General features: G+C 30.1%; 1 protein-coding gene across 1 annotated transcript in view; it reads right to left on the bottom strand.

Moving 5' to 3' along the window:
- The window catches only part of Tsp2A (tetraspanin 2A), a 382,418-nt gene that overhangs the window by 216,539 nt on the left and 150,157 nt on the right, over positions 1-15,722 (bottom strand). Inside the window, exon 2 of the mRNA XM_085958921.1 lies at positions 9,098-9,295. Within this exon, the coding sequence (XP_085815047.1) occupies positions 9,098-9,295 (198 nt within the window). The remainder of the gene's footprint in view (positions 1-9,097; positions 9,296-15,722) is intronic.

Below are 15,722 nucleotides of genomic sequence, written 5' to 3'. Positions count from 1 at the left end.
GATTAAAATGTAATTATGAATACCTATAAAATATTATTATTGTTATATTTATTTTTCACTATCTTGAAGCTCGTAAGGATTTCCGAGATTATTTTTATTTAATCATTTTATATTATTGTACTTAACTGCTTTGTGTAACTTGTTATTTAAAAAAAATGTTTTGAACGTTCTAAAATCATAATATGTTATAAATACAATATTTTTGAAAAAAAATATTAAAATCTAATACTTTGATTTTACTGTAATCCAATATTTAATTTGAATCGTTCTAATTGACCAATATTTCGCCTTTCTGTATCTTCGAGCACTATATTATACATTCGCTTAAAATAAATACAGGAGTATTATAACGGAGACAGCTTATATAGTATTGCTCATACGTAAAAAATACCTTATTTTATAAATAATATCACAATAATAGTACGTATTTATTGCCCTTTATGTTCCTTTTCATAATCACTTGGTAGAAATCAAATTTTATCTGAAAATCTTATCTTTCCACTTTTGCTGGAAACTATTTAAGTTAAATTCTTTGCTAATCATCTCGAAATAATTATTATTATTAATAATGTGATATACCTAGTAAATATGTGTCGAACGCCGATACAGACACATCTCGAAAGTGTACAATTAAAATGACCTTAGATTGCCCTTTCAATTTTACTTGAAATACCTTCATGGTATAGGTGGAAAATTTGTACTTAATATTTTCATATGAGAGTCACAAATGGAATATTTTGGTTACGAAATTAATGCTTCAGCTACCACGAAACTAAATCAGGATCTCGGTAAGAATTTTATGATGCGTGAAAGACGATCAACTGAAAGTCAGAAATTCTTGTAAATATATATTACCATACCTATCACTAAACCTTGATTAGTAGGCATAAATAAAAAGATTTCAATTAAACAATATTTATAGTAAAAGCGATATAAGTACATATTTTTAAAATTAAAAATAAATAATATGCTTTTATAAATTATTGCAGTGAATTTTCTTTGAAATTCAGAATTTTACTTATTAAGTTATTTTAAAATGTAGTTCTTTATATTTTAAATACTTTTAGGTACTTCAATAATAAGTCAGGATAAGAGAAAAAGCGTCCACTTTTGAAGCAGGTTGCGTGTTCGAATCCAGAATCTGATAAATGTAGATTATCAATATGGGAAGCAAAAGATTGAACTTGATAAATTTAATGAATGGCTAATGAGCAGTAAAGTTATTGTAAAAAATAGTGTTGGAAGGCAGCCAATATTCTCATCGGATTGGCAGGTAAGTATTTATTAATTAAAACACCTTTAAAATTAAATTTTTGGTAACCAAGTAAATTTAATTGAATGGCATGTTTCATTATTTTAATAATAGATATTCTCAGTAGATTTATGGTACATTTTAAAGGAATAACATATTTAAAATAGTACATGAGATAAATGATAAAAACTATTGATATTATACTATAATTTACCTATGTAAATCGTCAAAGACAAAGTTTTCAAATGATTATCAGAAAACTTCATTAGTTTATTATTAGAAACTGGAACTGGTATAACATGGAAAGGTCTGAAACGGCAGCATGACAAAATAATGAAAAACAATTGTTTGTGTTGTGTTGTCATCACCCGGACCGCACTTCCGGCAAGCGGAAACGGAAGTAGCCAGCCGTGGAAACAACCTTATGGGAAGATTTCTACAATCAAAATCACACAGACGGTTTCACCATCCCATGCCGTTAACGGAAATAATATTGGTAAAGGTAACATATAAGACTTGATTATTAATTTTTACTATATTAAATATTATAACACAACAAATTGTTTACGTTTTAAGATAAAACGAGATAATATACACTATTAATTGATTTTAGTATGAATACATAATACGTATTCAAAATATTATATTATATATTTTTTAATAAAATTATTCTTTTAACGGAATTTAAGAGAATAATATAATTTGTATTGTAAATTTTCTATACAAAACAATTAATTTACATACCATGAATAATTAATAAAGTCAGTTATTGAATTAAAAAAATAGTCAAATTACCTTGATTGAATTAAAAGAAAAGGTAATACTGATTCCACTATACAACAGTACCGAAGAGTGGATATAGGCTGTTAAGATTCGCCATACTTAGTGCACGTTAAACTTTGTTAGTCATAAGTTTTTGTTTTTATTGAACCAGTACTACAATTTACAGATGATGTTGGTTTGTTTATAAAAATCAATTAAACCCTGCCTAAACTAAACCATAATACTTTTGGTATATTTTGGGTGATACGACTAAATTATTGTGCACACTTTTTCATTCATACTTATTTGTTCTCATTGGATTGATAATGCATATTACATATATTATTATACTGTTGGTTCATTTTTTAAATTCAATAAGCCCTACCTAAACCAATACAAAACTACAATATATAAAAAATATTATTATGTCTATAAAATATCTAAAGTTATGTATGATCTAATTGCATAGTTTTAGATATTTTATAGATCTACGAGTATTTTTTTACTATTATGTATTATGGAATAGTTCAATCAACACCATCTGTAAATTGTAGTCTTATTTCAGTGAAAAAAAAACGTATGACTGACAAACTTTACTGTGCACTATTTACGGTAGGTCTTAACAGACTACCACCATCCTTCGCCACTGCTATACAATATTTAAAAACTTCGATCGAGAAAATGATTAGCTGTCTGGAAACAGTGAATATTTATGTACACTTGGATTAAATGACCGATATTGCGTAATAATATTGATCGTGGCGGATTATCACAATCAATTATCAAAACCTATCCGATACCGAGATACCTGTATTTTACACCCACCCAATTTTACAATAAAGGTCATATTATAATATAATGAAAATATCTTGCCGAAAGCAAATAATGACAAAGTGAACTCCGCATCAATGACATGTTAGTCGGCTCGCACATTGGAACTCGTCTCGCCTAAAAAGGTGTCGAATATGTCGATGTGACGTCATCGTTATTCAACGAAACAACATAACACGTGTTGCTAAGTGGAGCTTCGCAGATTGATTGAATGCAACTGTTTCGTCAGAAAAAAAACATCTAACTGTTGCATTCGACATGTTGCATCCTTCCCGGGCTGCGAGTCGGAGGGTCGAAGTCACAAAGAAACACCTACGAATTGGTCATTCTTATACCGGCTCGCCGATCACCGCATTGAAATATCCATACGTTTCGAAAGCTACGCGCAACTGTCGCTAAATAGATGTGCGAGGTTGTGTCATGCAACACTTGCCGCCCGTTCTCGAAAGTTTTGATTTATGGCGGTCAGGCACACGAGGCGAGTTGTGATGTGCGAGCCGGCTTAGGTGTTACTGTTATTTATAATTCAGAAACACATCAGAAGGGTTACCTGTTATAAGTATTTTTTTTTAAATACGATGCCTGGCAAGATTCGAGCCTATTCCGGCCAATGTATTTTACCGATTTAGTTATGTGCACGCTTCATAATCATGACAAAATAACTAATAGTCATACAACTAAAGCTATTCTCGAATTTTGCTAATTTGGCTACTAGATTTTGAAGTTTAAATCAGGATACCAATAATATGTCTTTATTTCATAGCCACCGTAAATACCATTCTAAATTTGAATTTCAACGAACATGAGATGATAGATAATATATTTTATACTATAAAATATAAAATTCTGTTATTATTTTTCAGCGTAACCATCTACTAGTCTTAATACAGCAAAAAGATTTCACAAGATTTTATCAGTTTATTTATTCAGGCAGTAATAATATTAAGAGATTGAAGTTTTCTTTACAAAAGCGCATGCATAAATTGAAAATAACGCACCGAAAAAAGGGGATTCGGCACACTAGGGACTGTTCGGAGATTTTCAACACAAAATTGTGTGCCCCACGTACCTACCTAACATAGGATTATAGTCCTTAGAGAGATGTAAGTAAGGAGCTTACCATACCTTCAATGCGATTTACTCTTTTGGGATTCACGCATCCTACGTAGGTATTTATATCGCGTTAGTATTTTGTATCGATCTTTGAAAACTGTTATAGGTATTACAATTTTTTTCTTTATTTATAAAAGTGTGTTTATATGAAAATATAAAGATTTACAATGTGTTACTCAAGTATTGGATATTTTTATATTATAACAATATTATGTCATATATTATATACCTAATATTATTATAGTGGAGAGGTATTTTGCAATAATTTTATTTACAATAGTCATATAATATGTCTTATGCATTATATACCGATATATAAATAACTAAAGTTACTTTAATTTGACTAATAATAATTATGTGTCGTAGCATAGTGGTAATGCACGGGGAGTGATACTCAAAGAGATGCAGGTTTGATTTCTGCCGGGTGTCTTACTTTTTTCAAACAAAATTCTATTGGCTATATTTTCTCGTGAGTGTTTTCAGAATTATGAATGTTCAATAATTAGAATGGTACATTTTTAAAATTTTGTGAATTATTCGTTGATTAAAAAAAATAGTTAACTAAATTAATAGTTTTACATAATAAACAGTAGGTATGTAGCGCTAATCAGTATCAGTTATTTATTATTATGTAACAAATATGTATGTGAGAGTGTGATAATGCCGAAAGGAAAAAATTAATCCGTTAAAAGTGATTAAAATATAATATAGTACACAACTTAAATTAATTAGAATTTTTATTTATATTACTTTTGTATTTGACTATAATCACCCATGCTAACCTAATATTGATAGAACGGCCGCCCTTATATAAATACAAAGCCGAGAGTCACAGTTTCAAAAATATTGTATTTTAACGTGTGTTTGATCCAGTACAAGGGCCCAGTGGGTTGGACGAATGGTTAACAACTATTTTTTGTAAAATACTGTTAATATAATATCTTTAACTCTATAGAGGTGCTCTGCTTAGGAGACAATTTGGTAATTAACTTTTTTATTCATATTAAATAATAATATGCAACATCTTTAATGTTGCCAACAACATTTTCAGCGATTTAATAAACAAGAAAATTTTCCAGTTAGTTTTGTGGTAAAAAGAAATTTTCACTAGAGTGCATAAAGAGACAAAATTACCGAGAAAATTCTCCTTTCAAAATGCATAAATGCTAAAAATAGTTTCTCAAAAGAAAAAGTCTCGTTACACCGAGTTAGAGCTCTGTATATTCGTCCGTAGGGCTAACAGAAGGTAACTATTTTTCGAAATAAATACAATACATTCTCTTTCTTAATTCACTAAAATATTCGTGCTTTTAATCAAAGATTAAAATTTGCTTAACACAGCAATATACTGGCAAAAATACAAGATTATTCAAATTTTGACATCTTTAATCCAAAAGGACGTAATAATTGATAATGCGAGTAGTTTTATTAGTTGAATCATATTATATTTTTCAGTAAGTCGTACAGTTCATATATCAAGCCAACTAAATTGATAGATTCCTTACGTCCTTTTGTTATATTATGCAAAAAACGCTGAGCGATAACTTTACTCTTAAACTATTGATATTAACCTTTTTCATACTGTGCTAATAAATACCGTTATGTACAAAGCTATCAAATTACGTTACCATACCAGCTTTGTGATATTTATAACCGTACTTACTTTTAAGAGGAGCTTTCGGTTTTGGCTATATATCTTATGTTCGTTGTCATTTTTTTTATTTTGTTAATTGTATTATTCATGATTCTAGAAATAGCTATAATAAAAAAATGCACATCAATTTTGACAGGCCAAAAGAGCGTATGTGACAATTCATAATATTTCTGAACAATATAACATAATAATTGTATAGATTATATTATACGTAGTAAATTAATTATCCTAGAAAAATATAAATGTAATCACTTTTTCTGGTGCACTTTGTGACGCTGAAGATGACATTTTAAACAATCTAACCACATTAATGACCTTTTTTTTAATAACGTATTTTACGTTCATTTAGCTTAGCTAACACAAATAAATAAATATAATAAAATAAGTATAATGAAAAACTTGTATGACAGTGATTTGATATCACATAGTAGTTAAGGTTAATTAAGGTAAAACTAGGCAATTTCATAATAATCTGCCGTCCCTGGAATAGATGTGGAGTATATTGCAATATACTAGTTAAGCTTGCGTGAAATGTGTTCATATATATATGACGGCGGGCGTAACGGATAATAAGCATTAAGGCTTTCCTGATGTATCCTGCACATGTACTTCGTACTACAAGAATAGCTACAGTGGATATCCACTCATGCATTTACGCTTCTTACACAAAAAGTATACTGGAAGCTTACTTGCTTGATTATAAAATATAATATCCCAGAAGGTATCTTCTCACATTCACAAATCTTTAGCCTTTAAATTGCCGTGAAGGTAGCCACCTCTGTTGGAGATGGTATTATAAGATGGTTAAATCTTTTTTTTTTAATTTATAAAATTAGTTATTAACGGCCTTCGTGTAATAAATAAGGCTCTAAGTACCAAAAAGTAGTATTGCCTGTAGTTACAAAATACCGAGTCATTGCAGTAAAATTTCATGAAGCAGACCTTTTGAAAAATATAGTTTTACAATGTGAAGCAATCATGGCAGCTTCTATAATTAAGAACTCGCAAGTGTCAACACACCATCGTCAGCTATTTTATATTGAATGCCGTTGACCACTGCAGTGCTACTTACACCATTATAAATAAAACACGCCAACGGACTTACAACGTCGACAGGTTTAATTATTTTGCTGTATTTTTTTGACTTGCTTGAGGCACTTAGACTATAGTTGAAGTTATTGGCGTTGGCATGTAGAACATTTTTCTATAAAAATGTCAGTTTTTATTATTTTGGTACTTAGCGCCTTAATTAATACACGTATTCAATGTAGAGAGAACATTGATTTTTTAAATATAATTGTTGTACAATACAATTTTATACGTAAGTAATAAATAATTTTATCTAATATCACAAAAACTACAAAAATAGCGATTACTAAATAATAATCTGTTTATTATTAATTGAGTCAGGATTTACTTTGTAGAATTTTATTTTACAAATGATAATATTATAAAATAAATTAGTTTCTACAACATGTTTTAAAGTCGATAGGTATTTTGGCTGTAATACCTCTATCAAGACTAACTACGTATTGTTTTATAACGGTGACTAATTATTGTCTACCGGTCCAAGCAACTGCCTAGTGTATTTACACATGATGTGCATACAAGTTAAGTATTACACTATACTTGCTAGCAACTCGCTTTGAAAGCGGTCCATTGTTGGCAAGTAAATGTTTCGCGGAGTGTTTTCCGCGCGATGATGACGTCATATTCCATTTTTGAATGTTTGCAATGTTCGCACATACAAGAATGTGGCGCGAGGCAGTTGAAGGAAGTCTTACGTTCTTTGAGGAATTCAAACGAATCAGATTTGCGAGCTTCTGTTGTGCTGTGCCTGCTAGTTTTACATACCTATCCACGCAATACGTTACCTTGTAGATAATTCAATTTTTCACTCTGAATATTCTGAAGATTTCTTTGTGATCTAAATATTTTTAATATAAAACTGAAATTTATGTCGGAGGGTTTGTTTTGACTTTAATTAATACTACGGATTTGTAGCAATTGGATAATATTAGGTATAGATTCTTATGAAAGTAATAAAAACACAAGTCAAAGTTATTCTAATAATTATCAAAATTTTACGGGTGCTTGATTGTTAAGGGCGAAAAACAATTTATTTACTTAATGCACTCCACTAACTTTACAGTGGGGTAAGGTGTTATTTTTAAGGTAAATATTAATATTGGCTGGTAGGTACGCGAAAGAGCTAGTTATCGACTAACTGTTGTCTTTTTCTTAAATCAATCCGAGGGTTAAATAACGGTATATTCTCCATTTATGGAATTATTATTGTTGTGTCGTATTAGATAAACATGTATCTATCGGTCTAGTATTCCTCGATTGATTTATTTTAAATTTACAAATATAATTACAAGTTAAATTTTTCCCCTAATTCTGTCGATTACAGATTTTTTAATGGGATATTTATCCATTTATTTCATTAATAATTGGTATTACTATGGAATAAAAAATATTTACGAATGTCACATTCTTCGAAGAATATCGGTTGATCCATAATTTTGGAAAAGCCTCAGAACCGTGCGTAATATAAAAACCGTTGACACAATTTTAGTTCCAATGAATATGTATAATACACACAGTAACATAGCTACATCATTGTAAGAGTACGCAAAGGCAAAAAAATGTGACCTAAATCTCAGAAAGATGGTTGTTTTTTGTATGTTTTTTTTTTAATATTAATTTTTAATTTTATAAAAGTACACCGTTCACAAAAAAATAGATTAAAAATTTATATAAATGGGACACAAATCTAAAAAAAATGTAACAAACGCCAAAAACACTCCCTAATTTATATTTTTTAGGAAATGAGGGATTAAAAAAACCCTTGACTGTGATTTTGGATTATTTTTTGATTTGAACACTAATGGGGGCCACTTGCATGATTTTTACGTAAGGGCCCAATATTTCTTGCTATGTATATTATGTACAATTTGAGTATATAACAATACTTATTGAGTGTATATAATTTGGAAAGCGTGAAAAATATACATGTTACATTAATGCTATACATTTTTCAAACATGCTCGGAACATCTTAGACGTTTTGAAATTCGGATATTTTTTTTAGTTGACAGTCGATTGTTTTACGGCATACTAAGTTTGAATTTCGGTTGGCTCAAGTTGTTTTTAATCATTTTATAATAGTAACGTTACTCGAAATTTTTCTTGTTATATAATATTGTATCGAAATTTATTAAATAATATTTTTTTCTTTTATTGTGTTCACCGTAAATTTTTGGTGGAAATATAATGTATTCGTACAATAATTAAATGCATGTGATAAAATACAATATTGGTAAGTAATGTTTTAGAAATTTCATCATCTTTTCTTATTTCAGTTACCTAGCTTAGTCTAAAATTATCTTATACGTAAGTACGTAATAAACAAATAGTTTCAGAAAACTCTAAGTAAGCCAAAAAAACGTAAAATAATAATAACGTAGCGTTAAAAATACTTACTGCTGATAGCGCAAACACGTTCTCCATCAAGGCTGCCCCACATCCAATGAAAGCCACTATGATGATTATGATGGAAGAGATGATGAGGATATAGATGCCGATGTAGTACTGGTGAAGCTCCAGAATGTCAATCCATTCGCTGAAGCTTGGCTCCATGCGGATCCACAGGGATAAACCGAAGCTACTCGCTCCCAAAAGCTGGAAAGAAAAAAAACAATTATAAATTAATAAGTGGGCACATATTATGATAGTATTGAGAGATACACAGCGTTTTTCACTGATCCAATCATCGTATAGGGCATAGGCGATTTCCTCTGACGATGAGCTTTTCCAATCATATAATAAGTAATAATCTCTGTTTTCTTATTTATGTCGGATTTTCATTAGCTATTAGGTATCCCGTAAGTTGGCAAACGCAAAACAATTATAATCAGCTTGTAACTTTTGTATTATTTTTTGTTTTAGTATAAGTCACTAACGGAGGTTGCGTACCCAAAGGAATCTCTTTCGACTTACGTTTCTGATGCGTTTTAAATATTTAATCACAATATGTACGTAAAACAAACAATTTTAATATAATAATATTATTATCTACAAGCTATAAGGCCAGTGATGCAAATATCAGATATAAATATAAGATAATGCCATGCATAAAAACAGGTATTATACTAATATGGGAACAAATAATTTTGATCGCATCCACACCAAAGTCTGGAGAATAAAAAAAGAAACTAAACGAAAACGGGTCACATGACTTCCGGTCAAGCAAGAAACTTTGGAAGAATGAATGTTCAGTCATTCTCTTTTTCAAACACTTCTTAGGACCCGTCCTGGCCCCAGAGTAGGCGCGTTTGGCGGAGCGTTGAGCGGCGCGCGCAACTCAAACGTATAATCGTGTGTGAAAATGTTCGTAGACAATGTCTTTTTTGGTTATACGTTTATACGGTTATATGTTTGAGTTGCGCGCGCCGCTCAATGCTCCGCCGAATGCACCTACTCTGGATAAAACCTTATGATTGTACATATTTGTTTCCATAGTTTTAAGTTCTGTGTTTATTATAAGACTGCAACAACTCCTTGGGTACATACATTATTGATCTTGATATAAACTTAGTTTTACATTGATTGTGTTAGTGTCAAAATTATATCTTCTTTTATTTGATATTATATTAAATTCACCTTTATATCATAAATAATGGTTTGCCGAACTTCTTTTATTTTGATGCCACTGTTGATTATAATTATGTAATACTTACTTCAAAATTAGATAGTGCCCAAGTTAAGTTTAAATTGATAGTAGAACTCCACGTATCATGACCGTCCAGGGAAGAGAGTTAAACAACCTGTGTAGCCACAGAGATGTGATATAACTCTCATGCTTTGGATATGTGTATTACAATGGGAACCATAGATGATGGGGATTTTAATCTTTTTTAAATATTCCTATAGCAACTCTACTGATTCAATAAGAATTAGCAATCAATTTTAATGATATGTATTTTGACCTGATCAGCAGATATCTCCATTTTACGACATTTTCTCAAGGCCATTCTACTTAATTTTGCATTCAGTTAAAGGCTTTACATATACGATACTTGGGATACCAAGCTTCGGGAAGGAGACATTCTGCTATCTTGAATAAATATTACATACTAAATTTTCTATTCAAGCAGACACTCAGTCTTCATGAGTGAGACTGTCAGAGAAGAGAGTGTGTACTGTAATAAAAAAAATGATTTAAAAGCAAGATAGATAAATTTGGGTAAAATATATTTTGTAAATTATAGTAATGTATAAAAAAAAATGCACAAAGGCTAGAAAATTGACAGTCTTCTATGAATGATATCACGAAATTTTCTTTTGTAAAATTTCATAAAATAAAAATAATGGCACGAACAAAAGTTTGAAATATAAAAGAAATATACGGCTAGAAAACTAAGTTTTTGTTGAAAAATCATAATAATATATCATGCAATATATGGGTATGAAAAACCATGAAAGCAATTATTTAACAGTGGAGCAATTTGGCACAATGCTAAATTACAAACCACCATTTTCCGAGAATAGCTAAGATTTTTTTTATTTTTCACTTTAGCATATTTGTCACTGTCCCTTTGCGAGATTGCAATAAGAATTCACGCGGGAAATGAACCATTAAATTGTGGAATAAAATAATAATATCACTGTACTGTATAATAGCATGAAATCTACGAGAGTAATGTGGAAGCCAAAATAAAAACACTTAAATACTTGCCAGGTATAATCTATTGTGTAAAATTCGTATTATTCTTTAACGAAATAATAAAAATACCTTCTATAAACTGATATCAAGTTTATAAAATTTAATATAATGAATTAAATAAATTAATAATAGAATATATAGAATTTATTTCAAAATAATATTTTTACAAAAACTAAAATATAGAATTCGAACATGTTGTAATGTAAGACCGTTATAACAAAAAATTTCATTGATCCGCGTAGCTTAGATTAACGCAATTTGACTAACATTTCATATATAACTAGGTACAAATTAAATTCGTCGTAATTAAGTAAGATGCTTGTAGCTTAATTGGTTTAGCACATTAGCCCGTCGGGCGTCGTATTTTTTCAAAAAAGATTTTTTTCTAGCAAATATATATTTAAGGTGTTTTTAAATTACGTATATTCGATAATTATATAATGTTACATTCTCAAATCTTGTGAATTATTTGTTGAATAAAAAAAGTAGCTTATTAAAATATATATATATATACGCACAGCGAGGCATGGAGAGGTGTATGTTGGGCATCACGTGAAAGGACCGTAAGAGAAACGAATGGGTTAGGAAGCAGACAGGAGTACGCGATGTAGTAGACGTTGCCAAACAGCTGAAATGGCGATAGGCGGGGCACATTGCTCGCTGAAAGGACGGCCGCTGGACAAATGCCGTCATCCAATGGTACCCAAGGGGCACGAAACGGCCACAGGGTCACCCTAAAAACCGCTGGATTGACAAACTGATAAAGTTTGGCGGAAATACGTGGCAGCGAACGACGCAGGACCGAGAGAGTTGGAAGTAGCTTGAGGAGGCCTTCATCCAGCAGTGGATTGACCCCGGCTGATGATGATATAGTATGCCAAATGAGATACTTGATAGATTTCTATCGAGAGATCCGTGGGAATTTTTCGAGTATATAGTGTTGAGAGAGATATCAAGGAGCTGGCGATGGGGAATACTCGTACCTGGAAGGGCAGTGAAGGATCGAGTTTCGTGAATGATTAAAAAACCTTGGTATAACTAGGTCTGTAACTGTAAAGTACGTAGTGCGTGAATAGACAGCTAACATGTTAATTTGTGACAGTTTTGATAATAGAATGAAATATTCGTGTATGTCGGTAGTGTCTGTTGTTATTTATTTTGTCTGGATTTAAGCTACGAGTATTTTAGTTGTATCGCTTTATTATAAAAAAAAGTTTGTTTGCATTTGAGTTGTGAAACTATTTATCGCCACTTTCAACAGAGCTTTTATTAAAACACATTTTATCAAAGCAATAAAACATTCCCATTGTTTAATTTGACACAAAATTTAAGCATCACGCTATAAATCGTCGTGAATGTTTTTAGAAATAATCTGGTAAAGTTTAAAATGAAAATTTTCGCATAACTTAGCATTCAAGCTTTTGCATTTGTAGGCAATCCGGAAAACTATGTGAACTTTGAAGTATAATGCCTCCCCAGAGATAGCATGGAAGCTTTGTTAGTCTATTTTTTGACAAGTTTGAACCTTTATATTGGAGCAGACATGTCGCGTGCCTCGCAAATGATAATGGATGTTGTTAATAAAAATACAAAAAAAAACCGAAAGACACATCTACATGTTTTTCTTTATATCTTCACCTCCGTAAATCTATCTGTGAGGTTTATTCGGTGTTTGGCCCAAAATCCTTTAAAATCTCAACACACATTGTATATTCTAACCTTGGATCCCACCTTAATTTAATAAACATTAGTGCACAGGATTTTCTTTTAAATATTTTTATATACTTTATGATTTTAAGACAACTTCTATAGAAAAAGGTAATTATAATCCATGTAAGTGTCATTAAGTTATATATTATTGTTATTTAGATTAAAATATATTTTAAAATTATGAGATAAAGTTTTTTGTCATAATATGTAATTATATACCCATAGCTTACAGGCCGCACAAAATTGTGTTTTTGCTTTATTACTTTTCAAATGCAAATTGACACGTTAATTACAAAATTAATTAAAAGGGCCCGTAAGCATTGTATTAATACAGATATTCAAAAGCATCATAACCATTTTTTTCGTAATTGAAAACATGGCTGTATTTAAAAAGAATAATTGATAGTTTTAACTTACTTTGGATGTTAATACTGTTTAGTTAAAAGAGAGTAGCTGTTAATTTGAAACCTTTTAAGAGAGAAATTTAAACGAAAATTTTCTTGGTAGGTATTGATTAATAGTCTTCACCAGAGAACTCAGAAATAATGGGAACTGAAATACACAACGGGTAAGGCGATAGCAGGTAACCGACTCGAGTAAGGAAGAATCCGGGTTAAACTTACACACTTGTTTAGAATACGTTTGACAACGAATACTGAAAACTGCTCTCGGTTTATGCATTTACGCTCATTTAATGTTGGTGTATTACACATACTATTGCACGTGCATAATGCATGCATCATTTTCGTAGGACACTCACACGTTCAAAAGCCTGCTTCACCATGCGGCGTATTGAATAATATTATTCAATACGCCGCATATATTATAGCCTATTGGTATTCTATTTATTATCTGTTCTGTGGTCTTCACTTATTATTTTGCTAAAAAAATAATTGTACTATACACTTCCTATAATACTGAATAAGAATTGTATATATTATTATATACTATACTGTAAGCAAAAATATATTACGATCGTTTTTATTAATCAGATTTTAATATATAAAATACACATTTATTAACTTGAAAATGCAAAGTATCAATTCTTCAAAAATAATTCTTGGGTTTTTCATAAACTAATGACTCTGTCACAAAATTCATTTTATCAGCTTCTTAAACTTGCAATAATAATATTATAATATTCTACTTTTAAAACGTATTGAATTAAAATAAATAGTATCAGTTAATTTATGATAGCTTAGATTGCATATACCCACTAATCTACACGATAAAAGAATGTGTAATTGATTATAAGGATATAATATCAACATTAAAACTGTTTCAATAATTAAATTGGGAATAATTTAATAATGAATTATTTATTTTCAGCATTATATTGATGTATTCCGTATAATATAAAGATAATAATAATATTCCTCTTCAATGAAATGTTTTTAATATGTAGGTAATTTATGAAGATAGTATGTTGGATTGAATGAAGGAGAAATGCAGTCAAGTACATAAGTGTATTTCTGAAAAATACAGTAATAACTGTTTTGTATATTTGACGTTTGACTGATGATTTTAATAAAGGGATTTGCGTCGTTGAATATTGGGTAAATATACAAAATGTTGTTGTGAAAGAAACCCGCCGTGTACTGATGTGTTTAAAATGACTGCAATAAGGCAAGCAGAGTGAATTCAAAGTAAATAATATGCCTCCGAGCTATGAAGACCATTTTTCATCTGAACGTATTTTCTGGTTACTTTTTACCGCGTCCAAAGTCGTTGGAGCGAACTTAAATGCTATTTACGGAGACGATATCGCGGAAGAAATGGTTTTTTATTTAAAATTCTGCTGCATTAAGAAGTTATTTCGCCAAGGTATCGCACAAATGGATATTTAATGTCGAAGAAACAAATGAGATATCACGTAATGGCATTCGATTTACTCTCGTCTAAGAGTGGCCCTATCTCCTAAGAATTGCGAATCTAAAACATACTTCAATTGCCAGCTTATACGAATCGGTATAAAACCCCTTTAATTAAAAAAAATGCATTATCGAAATTCTTTTTATTGGTTTATAAATTATTGCTACAACAATATTTTTTATATCTAAATTTATAAATAAATTTTTTGCACAGAAATATAATAAATATGTACTAAGTATTAGCACATCCGTGACCGATTATAAATTATTATGAATATTATGAACTTTCATGAATTGTTTCGTAATGTTTTGAATCGCCTGATTTAGCAGTGCAAAAGAATATTGAAAGAGGGTGTTCTATTACCTAGTTAAAACTAAAATAATAAATTCATTTGACAATATATTATATTAATATAATACGTAAGCAATTTTCTATTTTTTGTCATCTTTTAGCATACTATTAACTTTATCCTCATATATAAATTCTGTCTCTGATATTTATCTATGCACAGTGGATGGATAACCAGCAGTCTTTAGATTGCAATATTTATTTTGAAAAATAATGTAAATGGTCAGTAAAATATATATTTACATTATATTAAAACTGATAAGGTATTATAAATAGGTACTGTATACAAAAAGTTTAACTGAAAAGTTATTTTTAAATATACTTAATAATTTATTGAAAATTACTACTTGGGTTCCTGAACGAATATATTAAACATTTTGATAGACAAATTTACGTGTAAATTTTAAAACTAAGTGGTTAGGGCAAATCCTCTAACAACCAGAGGCACCTAGC

The sequence above is a fragment of the Rhyacophila brunnea genome, unplaced genomic scaffold (assembly GCF_057557595.1).
Source record: "Rhyacophila brunnea isolate RB1 unplaced genomic scaffold, BYU_Rbru_1.0 scaffold_8, whole genome shotgun sequence".
Taxonomy (NCBI): domain Eukaryota; kingdom Metazoa; phylum Arthropoda; class Insecta; order Trichoptera; family Rhyacophilidae; genus Rhyacophila; species Rhyacophila brunnea.
Note: the sequence above shows the minus strand (reverse complement) of the source record. Positions and strands in the feature narration are given on the sequence as shown.